This window comes from Colletotrichum spaethianum (assembly GCF_022836535.1).
Source record: "Colletotrichum spaethianum MAFF 239500 DNA, contig07, whole genome shotgun sequence".
NCBI lineage: Eukaryota > Fungi > Ascomycota > Sordariomycetes > Glomerellales > Glomerellaceae > Colletotrichum > Colletotrichum spaethianum.
The window spans coordinates 839,106-865,124 of NW_026054777.1; the positions used below are offsets into that span (position 1 = coordinate 839,106).

Genomic DNA, 26,019 nt, shown 5'->3' on the forward strand with positions numbered 1-26,019 from the left:
CAGGTTCACCCAAGATAGAACGTAGGACAATCTAGGAGCTTGGAACTGTCCCCCCGCAAAAAGGGTCCCCACGAGGTTTCGCCCCTCCTGAGCAACACCGGGTCAGACAGCCAAGCGTCGCCGATGTGTCCGAACCGATCGTCTGAAGGTTGTGGATGCCGTCGCGCCGTACCCGGTCGAGCCGCGGACGATCATTGCCGATGCAGCGTCGTCAAATCCGAGACACGGAGCGTCAATCAGCGTTTGTAATTCAACCAAATTCCTGCGTTCGGCAAACACATCCTGGATGATTAGTGGTCGACCAGCGTCACGAAAAGGTTTGGATCTGGAATTGTGTGAAAAGTATTCATATAATCCGTTGGATATGTACAGGGAAAAGGGTGCGTGTGCAGCGCCGACATGCCGAAGGGTGTACCGAGCAGCAGTCCAAATTACAAGTCGGTCTAGTGTATCCAGACAAGCAAGATCCAGTGTCGGTGCGATTCTCACACGCGACATTGGGGGATATATAGAGGATGACGGATGCAGATATGCAAATGCAGCATCGACTAGTGGCAACCTTCCAGCAGAGCAAAATAGCAACGACAGGCTCCCAATACAAATGCAAGTGCGCCGCTAAGAGACGTGACGGAAGATGGTCGTAAACAGCAATATGCCAATTGCTCCTGAGCAAAGCTTCGTCGCACCTCGAAGACTCGCCCCGAGGGTATTCATGTCGCCGTCGTGAGATCGCTGTCCCAACACGCGTATCGTCCACCTTTTTGAATCGTTTGTTAACGTTATGTTTTTTCTTTCTAAGTCGCCTTACAAAGCGCAAGCCGAATGCGCCTAGCGTCTGATCTCACTGACGGAGACGCGGCTTGACCTCCAATCCTGTGTCGGGCTCTGCTTGTTGGACGATCCAAAACCAGGCATCGAAGAGAAGCGACTCAACCGCTTCTTGCTGGGCTCTGTCTGCGACGGAACCGACTCTGTGGGAGAGACAGGCTCGGCATGGTGGAGGGCATCGACGCGTGGTGACGAAGGCTCCTTGCTGTTGGCAGTACCAGTGGAGGAACCGGTCGAAGTAGGGGTCTGGTAGACGTACTCGCCGTCGACGTAGACAGCGTTGGAGACGAAAGTTGAACGGCGATGACGGCGGCGGGTGTATCGCTGCTCGAGGCGGAAGAGCTCAATCTTCTGCTGGATACGTTCAATGATGCCGGGAGCCATTTTGAAGTGATTTTTTGCAATGTTTGCGAGAGTCGATGTAAACTCGAATCGGAGCGTGCCTCTATCGGGGTCGTGCGAGGCGTCGGTGCAGAGACGGGCTGGCGACGGGACAAGACAAACTCAATCGACTCGTTGGGACGACGTATACTGAGAAAGGACGAAGTCTGTGGTCGGTGGCAGACGTACGATGTAATGTAGGGACGCGAGTTATCGGACGAAAAGCTTAATGGGACTGAAGGAATGCGTGGAACAGGATGTCGCAGTGTCGTGGCACAGATGTCTCTGGTGGCTCGGATGTGATGCTATTTCCCCCTTTTCTTTTTCTGGCCTTTGCGGTGGGATCTCTTGTTGAGAGAGGTTGATTAGGCTGGCAGGGCGATCGGGTGTGCGTGAGCTACGATCGGGTGACCTTGGTCTTGTTCTTTTTTGTAATTGGGTGCGGGTACGCTAAGAGTAGCTTGCTGTCTGTGTTCTGAGTCGGTGCGGGAGCGAAGGAGTGAGAGGAAGTCAAAACGCCAGGCTTCGAGGACCTCGTGGTGGTTTATTAGAACGAGTGAACGGGACCGGAGGGGCTTGTTGGTGTGTGTGTCGTGTGTAGCCGGTAGTGTGTAGCCGGTAGTGTGTATTGTGGAAGTGGTTGGTTAGGACAGAAGAGGACTGGACTGGATGAGTTGGATAGCGGCGGCGGATTGGCCTTGGAGGGGGGGCGTGTGTGGTGGAAGAGAAGAGAATGAATGGCAAGGTCAAGGTCAAGGTCAAGGGTGAACGGAAGAAGTGGAAGTCTAGAAGACGAGAAGGGGAAAAAAGGAGGGGGAGCAAGAAAAAGGATTCGACGATTGCGACGTTGGGCGACTCGCGCGAGAAAAACGACGGCAGGTGCAGCTCTGCTGGTAGAAAGGAAGGTATGGAAGTGCAGGAGCGAGCACGGCAAAAAAAAAAGTGCGAGTGCAAGTGCAGAAAGAGGAGTAGGTAGGCAGTGTAGATAGTGGAGGGGCAGCAAGAACAGCCGCAGGTGCGCGCGCGAGAGTTGATTGCAGGATTGCATGAACCTTCATGGGTGATGGAAGAGCAGGGGAGGTGGCAGGACCAGGGTGGGTGGATTGCGGTGGATTCCGTGGGAGGGAGGCCTTGGATTTGGAGCAGAGAGAAGGCGCGTTCCATCACCCTTGCACTTGGACAAGCATGGGCAATGCATGACAATGTCACCTTCATGCAGGTGCCACTGGCAGTGCTTTCCCAATGCAGTCCAGTCCAGTTGAATCCAGTCCATCATAATCTGTATGGTTGGGAAGTTGCCATTCGATCCCAATGACCGACGATGAGAGACGGGTCGGAGTTGGAGAGAGATATCCAGGAAGGCAGGGACAGCGGTCCCCCGATAGACCGGTTCTGTCTTGTTTCTTCCCTGCCAGTCGCTCTCAGTTCCTGCCCATCCTTTCCCTCTCTGGCCAAATCGTCGACCGAACGCCCCACTTAGCCACTCCGCTAGCCCCCACTTCCCATGCAATAGTAGCCAACGAGACGACGCCGGTGCCGACGCCTTCCTTGTCCAACCATGTGCTCTCCTGCCCTTTCCCAGGAGCCCGAATTCCCTCCCCAGACGTTGCTTCTCGTTCTTGTTCTGTATCTGTACTCCGAGTCTCGTTCCTTTTGGTGTGGGCTCCCCTCCCCGTTCTTGCGCGTTGCCATTGTTTCCTGCAATTGCACTTGCACTTCCAGCTCTGCGCGCATTTTCTTTGTCGAATGTTTCCATTGAGTGAGTTTTTTTCTAATCTCCCCACCGTTCGTCTCTCTATTTCGTCCGATCGTGTCCGTATGATCCGCCTTTGTCGTGGTTTCCAACCGTCGGAAGACCAGCGCTTGGCTAACCACCGATGGAGGCGTGGGTTTCTCTTTCTTCTTCCGCGTGGTTCACCCGTCTCGGCCCGTTGTCAAAGAAAAAAAGAACACAAATCCACCTGGGCACTCCAGAGCCGACAGCCATTCGACCGTCTTAACCCAACAGTGAACCGTACCATAGTAAACCGCTGCGTCGATCAAGCCTAGAATGCTCCACGAATGCTAGTGCTGCATCAGACTTGCTTTGACTTCACACCACCAACTATCTGTATTCTTGTGCGTCCCGTCAATCCGTCAACCCATCCTTCCATCGACGTTTGTGAGGAGCGCTTGGAGCTTCAACCTTCAGCCTCCTGAGGATTAAAACAGTCAATACACCGAGCCCACCCATGTCGCCATCATCGTTGCCCTTGAACCGGCAAACCTCGTATGGGCCCCCTCCCCTGTATCCCCCTCCGCCACCCAACTCTCCTGAGCCCTCGCATTCGGCGTTACATCGCTTCAAGAGTAATCGGTGGGACTTGTTCCCAGGGGTTCGTCCGGCACGATCCCCGCCCTTCGGGTCGTCCGACCCCGGGACGAAGACTGGTCCTGCTGTTAAGCGATATTGCCTTTCGCCGTCGGGACAACCACCATCGTCGGTGCGCAATTGTCAGCAAACGTCTTCGATGCCCAAGATAGATCAAGCTAACGGTACATTTGTATGGGCTGACAAAACGGCATTGGCTTCGCAAATGATACATCGCCGAGTTGATTAAGTTCTCTCACCGGAGCAATCGTGCGATTCTCGGAAGGGTGAACAGCTGACCCCTCTGCCACCTCCTCAAAAAGCTTCAACACAGCCCATATGATCGCAAGACCTTTTCTGTTGTGTCGAATCTGGAACAGGGATCCTGTTGTCGTGTTTACACAGCGTCTCTAAGTGAACAAAACTTGGCTAGGGAAGCCCAACATAGCTGCATGACAACTGTACTGCTGTTCTTCACTAACCTCTGTAAGCCTCATACTGCCTCGATAGACACAATCGTCATCCAAGCCATTTTCCAGCTTTCGGGCCTTGGGCTTGAGCCGGTACTCAGCTTTCAGCATTTCCCGAGCACCCCTTGGCTTCCCTACCGTAATCCTCGGGCAACTCTCAGATTATAGCTATTATGTCGAAGAGAATCAAACCCCGCCAAGTCAAGCGTCACATTCAATTATTGGACCGTCAAGACACACCTTCAAGTGTTGTCGACCGTTAGGACTGAGTTGTTCCACTTCATTGAATGCTCTCCGCATAGCTGACTGAGTCAAGTACTCGAAATGGGCAACATTGATGGTGTTGTCCGTCTTAGGAGCCAGGGAATCACCATATTGAATGGAGTTACGGCCGAGAAACGTTTCGTACAGCTTGGATGACTTGATGGTAGTCACATGATTGTCCTCGGCTCTACATCAAATACGTAATGAAGTGCTCCTCTACCTGACGACACACTACCGACCTGGGTTTCATACCTCGTTACATACAAGATCGCTCGTCAGTTCGTTGAAGTGTTCCTTGATCCACGGTAGAATCAGGTCTCCTTGTAACCAAAAAAAGCTAGATTTTTGAGGGTATGCTGAAAGATAATCTAAAGCCGTTTGCACTGAACCATCAATTTCAACTGGACGCCTCAAGGCCCAAGGATCAACGTCGGGACGAACCATCAGGGCCCTGATGGCAGCAAAGTTGAGCGCCACCATGGCACTGATGAGAGGGGTACGACCGGAGTTGTCCCGCAAGTCTGGCTGGATTGAGGGTCTCGCAAGGGCTCTCACTATGGCATTTTTCCACGCGCTGTGGCTGGCCAAGTTGTGCAGTAGTGTTTTGCCTTCCTTGTCCTGCAAGTTGATGTTGTTTTGAGGCGCCACCGAAAGAAGAATGATGAAAAGGGCCTTCGTTTCAGGCCGAGGAATCCATCTTTGGGTCAGCGTGTGCAATGCCGTTTCTTTCGTTCGACGGTTGACGAGGAAGTCGACTCCTGGGCATTGTGCTAAGAACTTTACCATTTCGACTTCTTGGCCGTTCTTGTTGACCTTGCTCAATAACTCGATAGCCAAACAAAGAGCAGTTTTTCCGGTTTCTCCAACTTCTTCGTTGACGTATCCAGTACTCTCAGAGTGTAGTGCTAAGATAGCCATGACCACTTTGAGACGACTTTGGGAAACGGCGTGATGTAAAGGCAAGAAACCGTCGGTATCTCGGATCTCTTCTGAAAACACCGTTCTCTCGTGTGACCGCAACTGCCTGTAGATTCCTACGTCTCCTTGTATTGCCGCATAGTGATAGAGGGTGTGCCCGTTTGGTGTTGGCTTGGGGTCAGCATCTGCTCCAAGTTTCAACAATTCCCGGGCTATGGCTGGCCTGTCCCCCAAAAGGGCCAAATGCAACAGTGTGTGGCCCTGGTTGTCTGCTTCGTTGAAGCCGACTTCATCGGTTAGGAACGACACGTCTGACAATTTCCAATGCCAAGGATCGGTTCTCGAGAGATAGTCTTTCGGGATGTTTATGTCCTTCTCGCCGTATCGAACAAGAATATCCCGTACCCAGTTATCGAGAGAGGAGATGGCAGTATAAAATCTGCTGTTACCATTCAATCTCGCTTTCAAGAAAACACAGCCAAAGACAAAAGTGAGAATTACTTTCTTCGTATCCATGTCGATCGTTGAAAAGCCCTTCGGCCCCGGGCTGAGGCCTCGCGAAGTCATCAGCCTCTGCATGTCGGCTGCGTAGTCTCTCGCGATGGCTCTGAATTCGGCGAAATCGAATCTCTGACGATCAAAAATTTCAGCCAATTCGCTCACGACGGTACCGAGCGGCTTTGTATGCCTCTCTTCCAACGATTTTGCATCCAACTCTGGATCACAGTCGGGTAAAACGACCAAGGCTCTAGTGATGATTCTTGCTTCATCCGAGTACATGTCCAAAATAGATAATCGCTTGGCTAAAGCCGCGAAGAGCGTTTGCTTAACGCTCCCAGGCTGGCGTAGATCTGAAAAAGAGGAAGGGAGACCGAAGCTAGACGACCAAATACTCCAGAAACCTTTTTCGGCCGAATCGTATCCGAAGAACTCGACTATATTGTCTTTTTGTACACTTGTGAAAAGTTGCTCATTGCTGGAAAGTTTAAGCAGAGTAAAGAGGTTGATCCTCAGGGTCCGTCAGTTTGAAGGCTCACTTGAGGGATGTTTCTTTTACTTACAGATCTCTTTCGCTCCACTCTTGGTCTGCAACGTCAAAACTAGTTTGGACAACCCCAAGGCTCATGCGGGGGAGCGATACGTTGCCTTCAATCATGGATTCGCGGCCGGCCTGAATTGAAGTATCTGCAATGTCCAGCAGTGGACCCAGGTGCGCTTGTCTCCTAACTCTTTTCTTAACTGTGCTGGGCGAGCATGGCAATTCTTTGGCAAGACAACGGTCGCACTTTTGTGGCCATTGGCGAGGCTGTGGACTGCACTAAAAGTTGGAGTCTCTGCCTTAGCGAGTACTAAAAGCAAGACCGGATGAGGAGATTGCAATACCTTGACTTTATCCGTGCGACACCTATGACACTTTGCATTGTTCAACTGCCGGGGGGTCCTTCTTTTTGTGGGTGTATCGTGTTGGTTTTGTCCCGCAGATACCACATCGCTCTGGCGTGTATTGGGGATAGGGCTCGGAACTAAAACTTCCCATGAACTGATCGGAATGGGAGAGTTCTGGGAAGAAGGGCGCAACTCATGGGATCCGGGACGGTCTTCTTGAGAGTGATAGGAGTAGTACATAGTGCACAAATCGGGACGGCTTTTCCAAAGACGTCGTCGGGTGTAAGGTACAGACAAACATACAATGGGTTCAAGACAGCACAAAGTGCGAAGGGAAGGGCGTGCCGGATTTAGGTATCCCATCGAGTGCGGCAAGACGTCCAAAAACCCCTATGCGGGGTAAAGCCAGTTATGTGTTGTGTTCGGGATTGCAGCGAAATACTTGCCTGATTAAATGCCAAAAATCTATGAGTTCCAGTTTGGAGAAAAGATGGAGACTTGAATGGATATGGGATGGGTTCTTGACGTCTTGTCGCACTCGATGTGATAAATCCATCCACCTAACTGCCTGAGAATATCAGCTCAACTGAACAGCAGCGAAGGGGCCGTGCGCCAGCTGGCAAAGAGCAGCGCTTCGCCTCAGTATGATTGGCTTTCGCACATCTTAAGTGCGATGGCCAGCCCAGGTCGCCTGCATAGGTGTTGCCGCTTCCTGCATCTCTCTCAAGGGGCGCGGTGACATACAGGGGCTTGAAGTGACAAGTCATAATGTTCCCTCACGAGTGCCTTGCGGAGTAAGCCATTTCTTTCGCACTTGCGTCGCACTTTGCCTTACCTAGCAGATCTTTCTACGTTGGTCAGACGGGCGCCTCAACCTGCGGCTCAAACCAAAGTGTGGGAGCTAACAACATGCCTGCCATCGCACTTTTCGCACTTTTGCCCTTCGGTCTCTTGCTGATTAATTATGTACAGCCCGTTCGAGGGCAATCCCGCGTGTCTTCGTTCCATGTCCATGTTTGGCTGGTCTTTGACCACATTGGTTTGGATGCCAAGCAACAAATAACGCTTCCTGGGCGCTTCGCAGTTTCGTCGCACTACAATGCAATCTTGGTAGTTAAGTCCTCGTCAGGCAACAGACCAATACGCCACAGACCCATCGGCACCTCAATCGAACTAAAGTGATCTCAATTTCTTCTACAACACTCCTCATCGCACTTGACGAGAGCAGGCTGATCAATGCTATCGGGCTGGGTAACGCATCCGGGAACCTAGGAATACCTGATTGCGTTATCGATCAACAGCCTCTGTACCCTGCTCGATTGGTTTCGCACGCATCGCACTTAGATCTTTTTCGATTCCCCCAAAATCCTGTAGCAAGATCATCGCACATATCGCACTTGATGTGACGATGGATGAGCCTCGCCCATTCTCGCCCACGAGATCCCAGGCAATGAAGAGGGAACTGGACCAGCTTCGCACTATTGGTCGCACAAACAATCAGTATGGACCCGGGGGATGATTTAAGAAAGCGAGAGACCATCTCGTACGACGCAAGATCTATATTCTCATGCTCTTCGTCTCTACCATCACTCAATATAGCATCAAGAGACAATTCCTTTCTCGCCCTACCATCAAGAGTTCCTGCGCTTCAAAGGCGGTCTCAGCTGCCATAGTCCTGCCATAAGACCCCACCACCTACTCCGTTCTTAGTCTTTTCCCGATCGGTATGGGCACAGCTGGGTCGCCGCAATCCTCAGTCGGCGTCGACGAGATACTCACCATGGTATTTGGCATCGTCGCTTCCTTCACAGCCTTTATCGCACTCATGCCAGTCGTGCAAAGACTCAGGCATGGTTGGAATCACCGCTTCGCCAGACGTCGAATGGATCATCCCGAAACTGGATACGAGATGCCCATGCGTTTAGCGAGGCCGAGATCTTTCTCGGCCCCTCCCGTCACCCACACGGCACACACTCGGACTGATGCTCCACAAATACCACCGGTGCTGTGACGGTGATGCCGGTAGCGCACCTTACCCCATCGGATCTAGGATGTCCTCGTAGTCAACAATGGGGGCCAATTGGCTGGGCGAGCGTCAAAAAGTTTGCTGAGTCGAGGGCAAGACATCAAAAAGCTATTCTTATAACCGTGTGTAGCCAGCCCTTCAAACTTCTGGGAACTAAACTGACATTTTTTCCCACAGCGAGCTGTAATTATTTGGAGATAGTGCGACCACATACTGGAGGCGGACTTAAAGGGTGGATCTGTGTTGCTGTGTAGCAGATGTATATCGGTAAAGAAGAAGGGGGAAAAGGAAAACTCAACAGACAGGAATGGAATGAAAGTGACTCGTGTTGCCACACGCCTATCTTGTTCAAGTGCATTTCTCCATTTGCAAAGAGCATAACAGGGCATCAACGTTCACCCACGCCTCTGTGACAATGCCCATGACCCTCACAGCTCTTCATCTGACTCCTCAGTCAACCCGCAACCATCGATATCCTCCGCAAGTTCCTCAAACTTATCTCTCAAGAACTCCAAAACATTGACATACTCTTTATGCATGATGTTGCTTTCCGCCTCTTGCTTTGCATAATCAAGAGCCGACCCTCCAAGCGGCTCCAATGGTCGTCGTAATGCTGCGATGTCGACGTCCTCACGAACGGCCAGTATCTTCACCGCACCAACTCTCGCCTCCATCACGGCGTTGGCGAGGGGCGTAGACCCGTCACCTGCCATCATGTCCGGGTCAACCTCTGGAACCCTCAGACACGCCTCTAGTGTCTCCCGATCACCGTGGCGAGCAAGTATGTGCAGCGGCGTCTCGCCGTTCTCGTTTTTCGTATTGATCAGCCCTCCAGGCACGATGGAGAGTAGAGACTGGAAGAGGGAGTATTTCCTGTGAGATGCCGCCACATGCAGCACCGTTTGGTCCATGTCGCGATCTACGACAAAGTTGACACCGGGGTACCGCGCCAGAAATTCGGCGGCGTCGCCATTATTCGGATAGGTAGTGGCTAGAGACAACGCAGTCTGACCCGAATCTGATGTCTCACTATTGACGTAATCTGCATCGTTGCAGTTCGCTGACAGGATGGCTTCGACTACCCGGGTATGTCCGTGCAGAGCGGCGACGTGCAGTGGCAGCCTGCCGTCTCGGTCCCGGATCTCCTCCGCCGGTGCTAGATCCGGGTGGAAGCGCAACTCTAGGTAACAGTCTGGACACCCGACCGCTGCTGCAAAGTGGAACAGAGAAAACCGCTTCCCTCGGATCCGATGAGACAGCTTCGCACCCCGCGCGATGAGTTGTCGAACGATATCCGGCCTTCGATCTAGGATTGCGGCGTGCATCAGTGAGAGTCCCTGGTTGTCCTTCTCGTTCAATCCCACCTCAACGGCCAGAAAGGCCAGGTCGCTCAGGGTCCATGATTGTTCCGGGATAGAGGCAAAGTCGTGTGGTGCAAGGCCGAACCCTGAGCCCTCTCTTGTGACAACGTCGTGGATCCAAATCTTGACGTAGCACCTTGGCTCGCGGTAGTGTTCACCACTGTCGAAGAGCAGTGGCCCTAGAACGGAGTAGGGGAGCAGGTGTGCCCACTCGGAGCCGAACCCTTGCTCAACCTGGGACCACTCGTATAATCCGAACCTCATCATCAGATCCTCGGAATACATGTCACTGGCCAGAGAGGCCAGCCGTCTCAGTCCAAACTTTTCTGTGGTTTGCGACCTCACTCGGAAGAGCAAGTCACACACTTGGGCCCAAATCGGTGGCCTATCAGCGTTGTGGCCTGCTATCACCGGACGTCGTGACAGATCGCCGTGCAAATCAACAAGTGCGATTTCGAGGACTATTCTCTCTGCCGGACGAAGAGATCCTCGTCCGAGGCGTGCTTTGAAAGCCATTGAAAGCTTGTCTTTGAGAAGAGGCAGGCTCTGGTGCAGGCTAGAGACGTATGGTACCTGAGGCTGCCCGTCTGATCCGGAAAACTGGAAGATATGACTGAGAGATGTTCTTTGACTATGATGAATCTCATACTCGTTGTTCAGGAGTTGAACGATGGTGAGGATGTTCATACTATTTCTCATCAGCTGGCGTGACGAAAGGGGTATATGCACGTGTGGGAAACTTCTGACATACACATCCTCGGTGTTCCAAGTCTTACGACAGACTTCATGACTGTTCCCTGGGATCGCTGGAGCATTTGGGGGGTTGATGATAGTATCTTCGGGCTCTTCCTCACTCAAAGCTGGCCGTCTGGTCCTCCGCTTGACCTCTCCAGGTGAGCACTGCAGTCTTTTGGAAATACATCGGTCGCACTTTTGCGGCCATACGCGAGGCTGCGGCGTGCACTGGAAAATGTTAACAATCTATCATCAGCCATCATTGCCGGTTCCTCAGTTTCCTAAGTAGAGAGATGCCAGGTTCATAAGGGGATGAAAAGAAATGTCACCTTCAACTTGTGTTGCCTGCAAAGCTGACACTTCTCGTTGTCCAGCTTTCGGGGCGTACTCTTCCTCTTGCCGGACAATGCGTATGACACTTCTGCATCGTTCAGGAAACCCCTGGACATTGGCCCGCTCATTGGAGAGTTTGACAATCGCGTAAAATCTCGTGAAGAAGGACGGAGAATAGGCAACAGCGTAGTTCGCGTTCCATTCCCATCGGCAGACATGGGGTCCATTGCGAGTTTAAGGGTAGTCTTCTAAGCGGGAGGGCCAGTCTTAAGCCTTGACTGTAAGATTAGTTGGCAAAGCTTGGAAATGGAATGCTGAGGGGAACCTAATTATACCGCACCTTTGCGACCATCCAGCTGAGTAGCGCTGGGCGGACGCTGGTTTACCATCGTAGTTGGAAGTGTGACGCTATTATGTATGGATGGACGGATGGAGCAGAGGATGCCAGCGAATAGGAGGGCGACCGCACTTTCACCGCACCGGCATCGCACTTGCATCGCACTTCGGCGCTAGCTCCGTCGGTGTTGTCAAATTTGGCTTGTACCGCAGGTCACGCTAACTCAAGAACCGGAGATCACTGGTCATTATACGCCGTACATGAACAACGCGTTGCTAATGCTTCTGGGATTCCGAACGACAGATTTTCAATTGAAAGAAGTAAGCGCTTGCATACAATGTTTCTACAGATGTCTGCCACCATATCTGAACTTGGATCACACAACAGCGCCGGATTTGGTCCCGCTTTGATCAACGTAGTGGATAGGGGAAATAAGCCTCGAGGCTCTAGCTTTAAGAGGTCTCTTAGTGTTGAGCAGACCCAAATACATATTTGTCCAAACCCTACAATCATAATGCCGGGTACCGATTCCTGGAAACGGCAGCCTCAGCATATGATCCCCAGACTTAATTGTCAAAGACTCCATTGACATCCACCTGGAGCGTGGTGACATTCAAATCATCAGATTCGAGTCCATCGATAAGGCCTCTCTTATCTCGAACGCCGCAAACCTGCTTGTCACACAACCTGCAGGCGTACTTGTTGCAGTTGCCGAAGTTATCGGTCAGGCAATAATCCCAAACTTGGCATTGGCCTCGGCAGTTGCCATTTTGACCGAAGAGACAGCACCAGTTGGCAGGTTATGGCAAGTCTTCACGGCCAATGTGCACCCATTGACAAAGATTCTACATGGACCCTCGGTCCAGGAAGAAATTCTGCGATCTCTCTCCGAGCCCTCCTCAACCGACGGTCCAACCGAAGCCCTGTTGTTCTCCATCTACCTTGTGGCAATCTTTTCCTTGACGGATGGGGAATGCCGGGAGCTGCTCGGCGAGTCGAAGGAAAAACACTTAGCCAGGTACTGCCACGCGACTGAGGTAGCATTGAGCCAAGTCGACTTTCGGCGGCCGACAAACTTGAAAGTACTCCAGGCATTCACTCTTTACCTGGTAAGCGTCTGAGTCGCATGATTGTCGGGGTGCTGCAATTTTGGAATTTCCCCTGCTGACATCCTGACAGCTTTCTCTCCGTCACCCTTGTGATCACGACATTCTGTGGCTTCTAACAGGACTGGCAACCCGTATGGGTCAGAGGATGGGCCTGCACCGAGAAAGCTCGTTGAAAGGTCTCACGCCCTTTGATGCTGAGCTACGGCGCCGAGTCTGGTGGCAGATCATCATTCTGGACGGCCGGACAGCTCAGTTGACGGGTGCTTCCCTGAGCCCAGAGATCCAGCTCTGCAGCGACACGAAACAGCCAATCAATGTCAACGACGGAGATCTCGTTCCTTCGATGAGCTCGCTGCCCCGTCCATCACCGGTAACCACCGAGATGGTCTTCTGCTCGGTCCGCATCGAGATTGGCGTGTGGATGATTCAACAGAAGTGCCTGCTCGGCCTAGCGACAACGCCGGAGAGGAAGATGACGTTTCTGAAATCCATCGACGAGCTTGAGAACCACATCGAGCAGAGATACCTGCAAAACATTGACGCTGGCATTCCGTTGAATCTTTTGACAACCCACCTTGCTCGTTCAGCAGTATGCCAATTGAGGCTGTCGGTCTACCATCCTATTCATCATCCCGAGACGGCCTCGGGCCTGACTTTGGAACAGCTTGACATGCTCCTGGAGAATAGCCTCGAGGTAGTACGATACGACATCATGGCCCACTCCACCGAGTCGTTACGGCGCTACTCCTGGCACATTGCAAAAATTTTCCCGTTTGAAACGTTTGTATTGCTCATCAGCACGCTATCTGGGCGACAGACGGGCCAGATCGTCGACGCCGCCTGGTTCATCATCACCCAGGTGTACGAGCACCATCCATGCTTCATTTCGGACACCAGTGACCCGTTGTATTGGGCCCTTCGGCAACCTCACGCTGAAGGCTTGGAACCAGCGGGTCGCGAACGTTGGAGCTAACGGGCTGGAGCCGGTCGCGGAGCCGCCATGCATAGTAGAGCTAGCGCGTCGATGGGCTGCGTTGTCGCAAAATCCCCAGTCTGCGCAACAGGCCTCGACGGCTACAGATAGTACCGGCCCTGAGACACCACTATACATGTATCAAGAACATGACCTGCCGAGAGAGAACAGTTGTGGTCTCCACATCTCGCAGCCAGGACCACTAACAGAATGCAATGTAACCATGGCCAACACTGGTGGGGAGTTGCTAAGCGTGACCGAAGGCATGGATATGGACTGGGGCTTCTGGCAGGAATTGTTTAATGGCAATGCCCAAGCCGCGAGGGACGCCCAGGAAACGTTTTATTTCTCTTCCTTCATTGAAAAAAGCGTAATTATTCAGGTAGTGACCGGAGTCCAAAAATCGAGGAGCGGGTTTACCCCCAACGGTTTTTGTTTCGATTGTAGGACCAGAGCTATACTATTGGTCACTGTGCAGTCAGTCTTGGACTCGGTAAAGATAGGCGAACCGAAAGGCGGATTCCCTAAGGACTTCGGATTAAAAAATGAAAAAGGGCCTCGGAAGATGGCGGCTCAAGACGACGTTTAGTGCTATTGCCTCCTTTTCTCAAATGACCACAAATGATGCTGCGATTTTGGCATCGACAGCGATGGAACTGCTTACTATCGCGTGCATAAGCACGACACATAGTGCTTCAAATATGACACGAGAGATCAGAAACTCGACTGAACTCTACCTCATCCCTTACTATAGTGTATTGTCGGTTTGCTGCGGCTGGGTTCAGGGTGAGATATTGATTGACGATGGCACACGTGGTATGTGAAAATATTTAAGCTAACAAACTGGGCTACAAATGGGTGAATGAACACTCGAATGCAACTAAGAGTTGCTCGATGACATATTTTTTAGGCTTTTCTCAGTGGTCAAACGTTGCCCCAGATGGCTGCTCCGGCTTTGTCCACATCTTGACCCTCCGTCGATGTCAAGTGGAAACACCAATGATTACCGATCGCGACATGACGCTCAATTTACGCAACTGTACGTCATAGGTAAAGAGATCACGATTGCATCTGAGCATAAGTCTGACTGGATTCCTCAATTCTTAAAGGGCAATCTGCTCTGATGATTCTTCGTGTTTCCGAATCTATCATGTCCAGAACGAACCTTCTTTCACCAGGCCTTCCTCCGACCGCAACCTATACCTCAAACCCACCTCGGACCACTCAATTCGTTAACATGCCTCAGTACCAGCCTCAGACTGACACCTACAGTATGTATACTTAGCTTGCATGCAACAATTGAAGATTTTAACTTTAAAATAGAGGACCCTGCCGGCAAGAGCGAGGCCAAGCAGCAGATGGCTGAGCAGGCGAAGCAGGAGAGAACCGAGCACTCCAAGAGCGGCGCAAACACCGAAAAGCCGCAAGGAATGGAGTATGTGGTACGCAAGGAGCACGCCGTAGACGTTCAACACAATCACTAGATACAACCGCACATCGTGACGGAAAATGAATCAAAGACTTTCGAACTTGGAAGGGGCCAGTCGAAGTTAGGCAGAGTATATGTCCATACGTTGGCTGTGACGAGTAATGATTTTAGAAAGGGACACAGATGTTGCTGGAGCTGAGAGAGAGCTTGGGCTGTGCATCATTTAGCGCTACCCAATATGAGCGGTTCGTTGCCAATGGCAATTCTTCTGCTTGGACCAATACATCGGTTTGGCTTTGATCGTGACTGTGGATGGAAATAGGCTACACGCAATGAGTCACATTCGGAATGAACTTATTCTATAAGGTGCTTAGAAAACGCTTATAGGAGTTTTATCCACAAAGTTCAAAACCTGAACCGGCTTCTACAGAAGACACACTGTAGTCGTGAGTATGGACTTTGGTTGGATAGTTGCCTTTGAGAGGTCCTAGCGCGTGCGATCCAAGCAGTTGTGGGGCCCAGCTTAGATCGTAGGGGAACTAACATCGATGCCGTCATTCCCCCAAACGTACTTTCTCCTCGGGCAGCTAGGCTTGTCAAATTGTCCGTCTCTACTGTACAAAATGCGAGGTAATTTGCTACCTAGACAGATTGATTTTGCAGTGGGGCCGACTGACTACTCGCAACTGTTTTTATTAAGTGCACATCATGTAACCAGATGGACGTGGACGTTCGTGAATTCATGCGAAGACAGCAAAAGCGACTTTCTTACTTAACACATGCACATCTGGCATCACTCTACTCATTCATTTCCCCATCAACTTTTCCTTAGGGCCTTGGTTCCGAGAGCCACAAATACCCAAGGCTTCAAAAGTACGGCAGCAATGCAAACAAGGGCCGCCTCTGCGGCTTTGGCTGGCATCGTGCCGCCACACAAGAGAAAACGCGACAACTTGGAGACCTCAAAGTCCAGAAAAACGACAAGAGGTCGTGGTCGTTCAAATAAAACTCCACTCGGCCCGTCACCGGACTCTAAGGAAGAGCCCCCTTGCACTTCTCCCATTGTGACGGAAGTCAACCAGCCATTACCAGTCCTAAACATCAAGAGCGAGGCCGCCTCTCCACGATGTCCTGAGGACTCACCATCAGCTAAGAAGCTGGCCGACAAGAAGTGGACAGCGTGGTCCAAGCACGCCAATTCGTCGCCGTACCCAGACTTCTTACGCCCGACAGCGGAAGAGTGTCAGACTGCCCACGACATCCTCGAAAAGCTCCATGGCGATGTGGTCCGCGAGAATTTCGCTGATCCAGATGCTCCGTCACAGGAGTATCCGTATGTCATGGATGCTCTTGTCGTAGCTGCCCTCAGCCAGGCCACCAGCTGGGCCAATGCGAAACGGGCGATGAAAAATTTGAAAGTTGTCTACGGCTCAACCTTCAATTACGCCGCGATAGTAGAGGGCGGTATAAACAAGTTGGTGGACGCACTCAGACCCGGCGGTATGCAAAACCGCAAGGCGAAGATACTGATGAAGCTGTTGGAAGATGTCAAAGAACGTCATGGAAAGTGGGATCTTCAGTTCCTCTTCAACGCGAGCGATGAAGAAGCCGTCAAGGAGGTGGTGAGCTATTGGGGTCTCGGGCCGAAATGTGCATTCTGCTTGTTGAGTATCTGCCTCAAGAGAGACACATTTGCAGTGGACACACATATTTACCGCATCACTGGGCTCTGGGGTTGGCGGCCGCTCGAGGCGTCTAGGGAGATGGCGCAGGCTCATCTTGATGCCCGCATTCCTAACGAGATCAAGTTCGCGCTGCACTACCAGTTGATTGTGCATGGCCGAGAGTGCCCTGTCTGTCGCGGGAATGGAGACAGCAAGGCAACATGTAATTTCAAAGTCATGCTAGATGAAACCAAGAAAGCAGCCGAAATTCATGTAGATAGTTGATGAGTTGAATGCAGGTATTGTCCAACACGACTGACGTAACATCACTCCGCGAGGCATTTGGATCCTGGAGAATGCTTTCCATTTTATTCAAATGTGAGTAACAGGATGGAGATTACCTTACTGGCGAGAAGGGCCGAAAATAAGACGAAAGACGGACTTCGGGGCCAGTGAAGGACCCGACAAGTCGGTGTCATATTCTCTGCAAACTACACGAAAAGGGGCCGCCCCACAAAATGGTTCAAGAGCACTGTGAGGGCCGTGAATGGCGTCGGGGCCTAGTTCGACGCCGAGTTTGCACTTTTTCACGCTGCAACTGGCCTAACACGGACATGTGTGGACCTGTTTTTGGCCGTTTTCCAGCTGCTCCACATCGGTGAACATGGCTTCATACCGATTACATGACTCCGGGTCCGATCCGGGAGCTTTTAACACTGTGAGTTTGTGCAAAACTCCAGAATCAATGACGAAGAAGCAGACAGCTATGGGACGGATCTGGAAGGAATTGCTGTATGACACACGGATGGTGGAACAGATCATGAAATGTGTCGATGAGAAATAATAAATAGGTTCAAGCTTACTTAGTTTGTTCATGTTCGTTTGGCTCATCATCCACCTCACTCTACTTATCTCTTCACAGCGCATAAGACCCATCATGAGCTCCTCATCTGCCTATCTTCGCCAGGTCGGCATTCACAGGAACCTCCCGACATTCAATGAGTCTATCACGGGACTCACTGCCATTATTACTGGAGCAAATGGCATTTCTGGCTTCAATACCATGCGCGCCCTTCTCGACAGCCCTCAGCGATGGCAGACAATATACGGTCTTTCGCGTAGACCTCCGCCCGAGTCTATGATGGCCTTGTTATCACATGAAGCCCGATCCCGTATTAAAATAGTCACCTGCGACTTCCTTGACGGCCCTGCTTTGATTGCAAAGAGCATGAAGCTGGCAGGCGTCCGCGCTGATTACGTCTTCTACTACTCTTACATCCACAAAGATTGGTCTGAAGCCGAAGCTCTCGTCAAGAGCAACGTTCTTCTACTGAAGAACTTTCTGGAGGCTCTCGAAGTTGCGGATATCAGGCCTGCCCGCTTCATTCTCCAGACTGGTGGCAAGAACTACGGGACGCAGATTGGTCGCGCGCGCACACCGCAACTCGAGTCAGACCCGCAGCCAAGGCACCTTGCTCCCAACTTCTACTATCCTCAAGAAGACCTTCTTAAGTCCTACTGCGAGAAGCAAGGCACATCGTGGAATGTTATCAGACCTGCTGCGGTCATCGGTGCGTCAACACATGCCGCGATGAACATGTTTTACCCATTCGCCGTTTACGCCGCGGTGCAAGCTCGTAAGGGCGAACCACTGTTCTTTGGAGGCGATTGGGAGCAGTGGCAGTATGAGTACCACCATTGCTCAGCGCGAATGACGGGTTACCTAACTGAGTGGGCGGCATTGGAGAAGCATTGCGGCAACGAGGCTTTCAACTCCAATGACGGAGGTCCTCTGACATACGAACGATTCTTTACCGAGCTGGCGTCCTGGTTTGGGGCCAAGGGCGTAGTCCCTCCACCGGATGACGATTCTAAGATGGAGACGATTGGGATGGGATGCGGAGGCAAGGAATCACCATTGGGCTACGGACCGCCTATGTTTGGCAAGTCGAGCTTTAGCTTCTTGGACTGGGCCAACGAGGAGGAGAATGCCGCGGCCTGGCGCGATATTATGATGGAGTCGGGAGGTAAAATCACACATGATCCCTTCGAAGATACTGAGTCCTTCTACATGTTGAAATGGGCCTATCACCGTTTCGGAAGCGTTTGCTTGAATAAGGCAAGGAGATACGGCTGGACCGGCTTTGTTGATACCATGGAAAGTATCTTTGAGATGTACAAGGAGATGAGCAAGCTTGGTACTCTCCCGCCTATGCAGGTGGAGTCTGCTCACCCATTGTGTTAAAAGCTTGGGTAGATGTAGAGCATGATATGGTTGTCTCGGACTGTAGACTAAACTCAAGGAAGATATAAATGTCGCAATGGTACTACCATGATTAGTAAACAGCATTGCTAAATCCTGGTTTCACAGTGCGGGTGTATGACATAACATGACCACACACAGAGTGTGTGTTCTTACTAATTGCGCCTCCGAAAAAAACAATGCAAGATGTTCATGTACGCTAAGAAATAATACATAGGTCGGACTGCTAACGTCAAGGGTCCGCACTTGGACTATCACTGATGATGAATTCCCAGTACCTTTGGTAATTTTGTTACTCATGCCATGTTCATATCTTGATGTCTGACTAAACTTGAAATTCAAGGCGGGATATAGCATGCCAGCCAACCAGACTTTTTTAAGTTGCATAATAAAGGCGTTGGTATTTTCCTAGGTTGAAATGTCACAACCTTCGTGGCCTGCAATTAGCATACCTACAAGCACGTTCCATCCCCACGAGAAAATCTGTTACAGCAAAATACACTTTTACAGAAACCAATCATCCAATCTATCATCCGCCAAAATGTCTTCCCGAATCATTGCTATTATCGGCGGTACTGGTGCTCAAGGCATGCCGGTCGTTCGCGATCTGGCCAAATCCGGCTCCTACAAGATCCGTGCTTTGACTCGCGACCGGAACAGTCCGCGATTCAGAGACTTGCAGACGTGCGGGCCGCCAGGAACTGTAGAACCTGTCATCGGCACCTTCGCTTCCGAATCGTCACTTCGCGAGCTATTTCGGGGTGTCTGGGGTGCCTTCATCAATATTGACGGCTTCAACTGCGGAGAGAAGACTGAGATGTACTGGTCTATCCGGGCATATGAGCTAGCCATCGAGGCAGGCGTTAAATTCTACGTCTACGGCAGCCTTGTTTACGGCTACAAGGTCTCTGGGTTCCGGTCAGAATATCGCGCAGGTCATATCGACGCTAAAGGCCGTATCGGCGAATGGATCCTGAAGCAAAACGACGAGATCCGGCAGAAGCATGGAATGAGCTCCGCGCTGTTCTCCACGGCTCCCTACATGGAGATGACGATCCACGCTGATATGCTTACGCCGCCTACCGTTGAGGATGGTGTCGTTACTTGGCGCGTGCCGCTTGGTAATGGTTCTGTACCTTTTGTTGCACTTGAGGACTGCGGATATTACGTTAAATGGTTGTTCGACAACTATGAGCGTGCTCATGGTATGAATCTCGACGTCGCCATTGACCATATTACCTACACAGAACTTGCGGCGGCATTCCAAAGGGTCACTGGAAAGCCAGCACGTTACATCGATGTCAGTTTCGATGATTACTTCGCAACGAACCTTGCCGCAGATGGACCGGTTGCCTACAATGCCGATCCAAACGATCCAGCCACCATGACACGTCGCGAAAATTTTACAGGCTTCTGGATGTTGTGGCGGGATTCGCCCGATAACAACGGTTTGGTCAAGAAGAACTATGCATTGCTCGATGAAGTTCATCCTGGTCGCATTAGGAGTGCTGAACAATGGTTTCGGAGAGAAGACCAACGTGGGAGAGAAAAGGGGTTTGGGAGCTTGTGGGAAAGGGTTCAGAAGGAAAGCCTTGTGACCGTCCTCAAGCTCTACGACGATGGGGGAAAGGGGCTACTGTAAGGCAAAGCTATGGAGAGTATATCTTGAAAGGTCAAGATTTTAGAGATTGGTGTGACGTAAAGGTTGCTGAGTAGTTCCCAAACAGTAGGAAGTTTCTCGGGGCACCCCGTGCAACATCAACACTGGTCACGCAAGGTTTATTTGAACTGCAAACGTCGATCTAACAGTCCTTGAAGGTGGTGAATGTTGTTACCGGGTTGCTCGACCAGAAAACAAGCTTCTTTCTGCTAGCTCGCCAATTTCTGAATCATAAATGCTCAACAGATTCTTCTTCGAACGTGTATCAATATTTTAAATCTTAACAATGGTCTTAACTAACCTAATGAGACAGCGAAGCCATTGTCATGAAAAGATACCAAAGAGCTTTCAACCGCTTTTGAGAAACCATATTGAGAGTAAGCAGGCCCTGTTGTGAAGCAGGTGGCCGAGTGTGCGAGATTGGTGATAAGGAGAGAAACGTTCACATGCAGGATGAGGCTTCCAAATGGTTCGAGTCCATCTGTGGATAACGGACTGAAATCACTCAGCCCGGGAAACCAACCGGATATATTCGTCACATGGGAGGTTTGCCCGCCGATACGAAGCTCAAGAGTATCCGGCCCTGATTCCTTTGCTCCGAGCCCCCGAAGCCGCTCTTGAATATCAACCGCTGTCAAGAACCCCGGTGGCAAATGCAGCGTTGTCTCGTGACCCAATGGCAGGTGCGATGTGATTGGAAGGCCTGCATCTTGGTTGTATGCCTCGTGTTGTTCGTGTTGGGAGGCATCATGAAGGGCGCTGAGTGTATCCGACTCCGGCATCCCTGCTGCAAGTTTCTTCTGATTGGCGTCCGACCGGAGTAACCAGCGCATGTAAGCTAACTGCTGCTCACGTGTTCGGAACCGCAACGTGGAACCGAAAATGCGCTGGACTTCTTCAGATGATATTGAGTCAAAACCGCGGTCGAGCAAGAGACATGCCTGAGACAAAGTGGTCTCCAGTAATTGAATGGAAAAAGAGTCTATGACTGTGGCAGATACCGGATTCTGCCCTTCCAATGGTGTGTGGCAGTAACTTGCCTTCTCGAACGCGTTAAAATTGATTCCTTGACCCAGTGTAGTTGTTGCATCGACAACCGGGACACAAGTTTGAACCTCACTGTTATTACCCAAAGCGCTTGTTGGAGCGATTATCGCTTGCTGATCTTCGAGAGCCTGCTGGCCAGCCGAGTATCGTCCAATGTCTTTATGGTCTCCTCGCAGACCCTCAAATTCGAGAGACCCCATTCTCGGATTTTCATCCCGAACTTCGGTATCAATAATGGGCTCTACTAGTGTTTTCAATCGATGTGCTGAGCTCTGAAACCTGGCGAGGAGCGCTGGATGACGCTTGACAATTTGCTTGTCATGAAGGACCTCGTCGAAAAGGTCAATGAAGAGAAGACTCATGTTCTCAATTACATTTTCGAGTCTTTGAGCTCGTTGCCGTAGGCTCGCTTCTGCCGCTTGTCGACGTTTCCGAAACATCTGCTGTGATGCGCGGTTCCGTTCTCGGCGAACCTAACCCACGTCAGTATTGCAACATGCCTTCTGATAACTCCTCCAAACAAATTCGCATCAAGCATCTCAATGATCTACTACAGAGAGTTCGCAATATACCTTCAATATCTCATCGCTGCTGGTGTTGTCGGAGATGGTTGGCTTCCTTCTACGCAATTTTGGAATGGGACGAGCATTCCGGTTTTCCATGGCTAAGAACGCTTCTAGGGCCGACACGATATGTCTCCAGCCTTTCACAGTGGTTTGAGTCTCTCGACTTCCAAGAAAATATTTCTGATCCAAAGCTGGAGTAGTCGTGCGGGGAAGCCTCTCCAAGGTACGGTGATCGAGAATTCGGGCACAATCAGATCTCACAGTTGCGCAAGAGCGATGGATGCGGAGAGGAGTTTTTACGTAGGTGAACTGCTGACTAAAATGCGGGACGGAGGTTTTACATAACGTCTCCGACATGAACGACGAAGGGCAAGGTTTGATTGGGTTGGCTGCCGAGGACATGAACGGCCGATTACTATTCAAAATTATTGGCCGTCCTTGACTATGTTTCACGTGCATTACTTTGCACCAGTTTGCAACGAAACCGGGGAAATAATTCCTTTAGCGACTATTTTGATTACTCATCCTAAGATTGTCGACACCGTGGGCTATGCAGTTAACCCCATCCGACAACTGGGAGCTGACACTGGGGAGCTGGGATACGCTTCAGATTTGGTCCGCATCGACCGCATTAAATAGTAAATGGACGCCTTCCTCAAATGTGTCTCCAGCTGACCTGAATAAAGATATTTAATAAAGCTGGAAACAAAAATGAAAAGATAAGAGCCCTCAAAACAAGATATTGCAGTTTGGCCAGAGCTATTGTCGACTATCAGAGTTCGTGATTGACAGATAAAGTCAGGCAGTTAAATGGCAACTTACAATCACAGGATCCTACCGATATGGAGATTAAAAACCTCAAGATGATGATCAGTCTCAGACATAATTGTAATTGTAATTGTAGTTGGAGACATCCCAATAATACCAATGATTGAGTTTGGCTACGGCCCGTGACGCGTCTAAAATCATACCGAAAGTTTGTTCTTGTGCCGATCATCTGTTCACATCGTGTTTTCTTAATAATGAAATATCAGCTGCCGCCGTGGAGTCTGGCATTCCCTTGTATGAACGGGGAAGCTCATATTTCCGCCTGGTGTACACTCTCTAAACGTCGATGGGTGGGTAACTCCGAGCGCCGACAGCGGCGATTAGAAAACATTGAGGTATTCGTTCAACGCCAAGTTGGTGTGTGTGGTGTAAGGTATCCTTTTCCGAAGCCACGCCGGCTGAGGCTGGCACTTAGCCGTGTTCCATTAAGCCCGTTGCCTTGTGACAGCTGTCATGGCAAAGACGGAAAGAAGTTTTGGTGTCTAGGAATCGTCTCGTTGGACCCGCTAAGGTTCGACTTTGGCTCACAGCTGGAAAGCAACTGAGCGGTCTGGAGGATTGGGGAAAGGCGAACAAGGCGCCACTTAAGATCTTGGCCCAGTGGAGATGTATGACCTTGTCCTTGCCAGTCAAGAGGCCAAAAGAGATGGAATTGCTTGGCGGGATCATCTCCCAAAAGCTGCGAATGAAATATCGCCCCTCCCATCGATTCAGACACCAGCAGTCTACACCACCATGGCATAACGCCTTATGAAAGATACCTTCCCCTACCTTGGCTACAGTAGGTGAGTGTCGATCTATGGCACCCTAGGGGAATTCTTGAACAGAAACAACCATTTTTCGGAGCCCTATGAGGTGCTGCTGGAAATTGCGGCGTCTGGGGAAGTATAACACCAGCTTTAGCAGGATCAACTGACAGTAGTTCTCAGTTTTTAGGATCCTTGTAGAGAGCACGCCATGCCACTTCGCAGCGTAAGCTTATCCATACAGAGATCGGTGAAGGGGCATATTTATGCTCCGTACGGACGGCATCGTCGCAGAGGCCAAAGCAACATTAAAGGAGAATTAGCGGGCGAAGGATGGGCCTTGTGGAAGATCCGGGGCCATATAAAGGAAGTCTCTAGGGATGCGGACATGAGGACTAACGATAAGAAGGGGGAGGGGGTCTATCGTAAAGCAGCGGGATTTGCCGCATTTCACCGTTGGGGGAGGTAAAGTAACACTTCCCCTAGATGAAAGTTAATGAGGAAGGGAGCTTGTGGGTCAGCTTCCGGCATACATATACTCAAATTTCGAGTCACTTCAAGAACAACTTGAGCTGCATGAAATATGATTGACACACATCGACGGGAATGTTGCAGCTAGTCTGTAATACGCATGGATGTCATTTCATTCGTCTTCCGTCGTCTCAGCTCCTAGATTGCGGGGGGTTTCCGATGGGCATCTAAGACTCACTCAAATAAGCTCATCTGCATGTCTAATCGCCATAGTTTATGGCCGAAATTGATATCCAGCAATTAAAACGGTCAAGATCAATCATGGAAAAAAATACATATCCGTGTGCATTTGCTCGTTTATCCGCCCTGCCCTTTTTCCGTGGTGACCTTGGCGCTGCCTGCACAAAAGCATGGGTGTGCGAAGGAAAACACTTGTCTGAACGCCAGCAACGCCAAGCCTCTTGGAAGTTGGGGTGGCAGTCCGCGACAACGAAGCACCAAAGAGAACGCCTCATTGTACCGTGCAACGAAGACTGCCAATCTCATTTTCATGGTAGTGTTTACCATGTTTATAAGGAGCAACAGAACAACAAGCTCTTGCTGCGATCAATCGGACAAGCCATGTGAGGAGAGCTGATTAGTAGAAACAGTCCAAGAACTGTTGTAACATATGCATAGAGAGATATATATTTGCTATGGCTCCGGTTGTATTGATTTATTTTTGCAAGTTGGTCTTGCGGAGGCCCTGAAGCATTTAGGATTTGGCCGAAGCACTGCACACAGCCTAGTACTCAACCGCCTAGCTTTACTAAAGTCGTCTTGGGCATCCTAAATAAACCTATAAGCTCTAGTTCAGAATTTAAACGACTCTTAAGGATCTTGGCCTGCCTCTCCTTTCTAGCTTCCCCGCACTCGGCATTCTCGCGGAAAAGCCGGCCTACCTCATCTACCCCATGGGGTAATGATGCTTCTCCACCAATTATGCTCATCAAACTCCGCTTCTGTTCGAACCGTCAACATGACTTCGTACGGCCGGCTCTATGTGCATGCGCTGGGGCTGGTATCAAATTTCGGTGGATATATATCTGGGGTCCCTCGGGCTAAATTTGACCTTGTCTCTTCAGTCTGCGAATTAAGTGGAAAGCAATTGTCAACTCTTCGCTTTGAAAGAAGTAGTTGCCCAGCTAAAATCTGTTCATCCTCCTTCCCAACTTTGTCCTTGTTCTGGACCTCCACCTAATAAACCTTTTGACTTCAAATTCACTGCTGTCTCTTGACGTCCGACGTACCAAGCGAATGGCGACGCAACCTCTCAACGACCGACCTTCGTCGCCTCAGGACAAGGTTGCGGTCAACCAAATGGAGCACGTCCTTACCACCGAAGACCCCGCCCTCATGAAGCAACCGGTCATTGAGAAGGTTGACGAGTTTGGGGCTCACACAAAGACGGACCCCAAAGAAATTGCGCTTGTCAAAAAGATCGACTGGTATATTCTAGTAAGTTACACGCGTATGATTAGCTACTCGATGAAGAGCTTGCGACTGATGGGAGTTTCAACAGCCCATTCTCTGGGTCATGTACTTCCTTAATTTCCTCGACAGAAACGCCATGATTAATGGAAAGCTGGATGGCCTTGACGAGGATCTTGGTTTAAAGGGCACTCAATACAACACTTGCGTCTCCATCCTCTTCGTCGGATACCTTTGTGGCCAAGTCCCCTCCAATATGATTCTTAACAGAGTCCGTCCCTCTTTGTACATGGCTGGTAACATGATTCCACGACTACATGGGAGAGGTTGAAATACTCACATCTTCAAAAGGTTTCATGATGGCGTGGTCGGTCGTCAGTCTTTTGACCTACAAATGTCACGAT

The 26,019-nt window shown here is 50.6% G+C and overlaps 7 protein-coding genes across 7 annotated transcripts; 5 read left to right on the top strand and 2 right to left on the bottom strand.

Annotated features, from left to right (window-relative positions):
- Nucleotides 1–828: 828 nt before the first annotated feature.
- ColSpa_03658 (uncharacterized protein) lies at nt 829–1,212 on the bottom strand (the record flags this gene model as incomplete). The annotated part of the gene is made up of 1 exon (XM_049269870.1): nt 829–1,212. One exon carries the CDS (start codon nt 1,210–1,212, stop codon nt 829–831), a length of 384 nt encoding a protein of 127 aa, XP_049125827.1.
- A 7,839-nt stretch (nt 1,213–9,051) lies between these two features.
- Nucleotides 9,052–10,269, bottom strand: ColSpa_03659 (serine/threonine-protein phosphatase 6 regulatory ankyrin repeat subunit B; the record flags this gene model as incomplete). The annotated part of the gene is made up of 1 exon (XM_049269871.1): nt 9,052–10,269. The coding sequence occupies one exon, from the start codon at nt 10,267–10,269 to the stop codon at nt 9,052–9,054; it is 1,218 nt and encodes a 405-aa protein (XP_049125828.1).
- Nucleotides 10,270–14,708: 4,439 nt separating this feature from the next.
- ColSpa_03660 (uncharacterized protein) lies at nt 14,709–14,955 on the top strand (the record flags this gene model as incomplete). Its single annotated transcript, XM_049269872.1, has 2 exons — nt 14,709–14,742; nt 14,777–14,955. The coding sequence occupies 2 exons, from the start codon at nt 14,709–14,711 to the stop codon at nt 14,953–14,955; spliced, it is 213 nt and encodes a 70-aa protein (XP_049125829.1).
- Nucleotides 14,956–15,784: 829 nt separating this feature from the next.
- ColSpa_03661 (putative DNA helicase INO80) lies at nt 15,785–16,849 on the top strand (the record flags this gene model as incomplete). Its single annotated transcript, XM_049269873.1, has 1 exon — nt 15,785–16,849. One exon carries the CDS (start codon nt 15,785–15,787, stop codon nt 16,847–16,849), a length of 1,065 nt encoding a protein of 354 aa, XP_049125830.1.
- A 652-nt stretch (nt 16,850–17,501) lies between these two features.
- ColSpa_03662 (short chain dehydrogenase sirQ) lies at nt 17,502–18,809 on the top strand (the record flags this gene model as incomplete). The annotated part of the gene is made up of 1 exon (XM_049269874.1): nt 17,502–18,809. One exon carries the CDS (start codon nt 17,502–17,504, stop codon nt 18,807–18,809), a length of 1,308 nt encoding a protein of 435 aa, XP_049125831.1.
- A 559-nt stretch (nt 18,810–19,368) lies between these two features.
- On the top strand, nt 19,369–20,469 carry ColSpa_03663 (NmrA-like family domain-containing protein 1; the record flags this gene model as incomplete). The annotated part of the gene is made up of 1 exon (XM_049269875.1): nt 19,369–20,469. One exon carries the CDS (start codon nt 19,369–19,371, stop codon nt 20,467–20,469), a length of 1,101 nt encoding a protein of 366 aa, XP_049125832.1.
- A 4,972-nt stretch (nt 20,470–25,441) lies between these two features.
- On the top strand, nt 25,442–25,946 carry ColSpa_03664 (putative transporter; the record flags this gene model as incomplete). The annotated part of the gene is made up of 2 exons (XM_049269876.1): nt 25,442–25,642; nt 25,707–25,946. The coding sequence occupies 2 exons, from the start codon at nt 25,442–25,444 to the stop codon at nt 25,944–25,946; spliced, it is 441 nt and encodes a 146-aa protein (XP_049125833.1).
- Between the last annotated feature and the right edge of the window lie 73 nt (nt 25,947–26,019).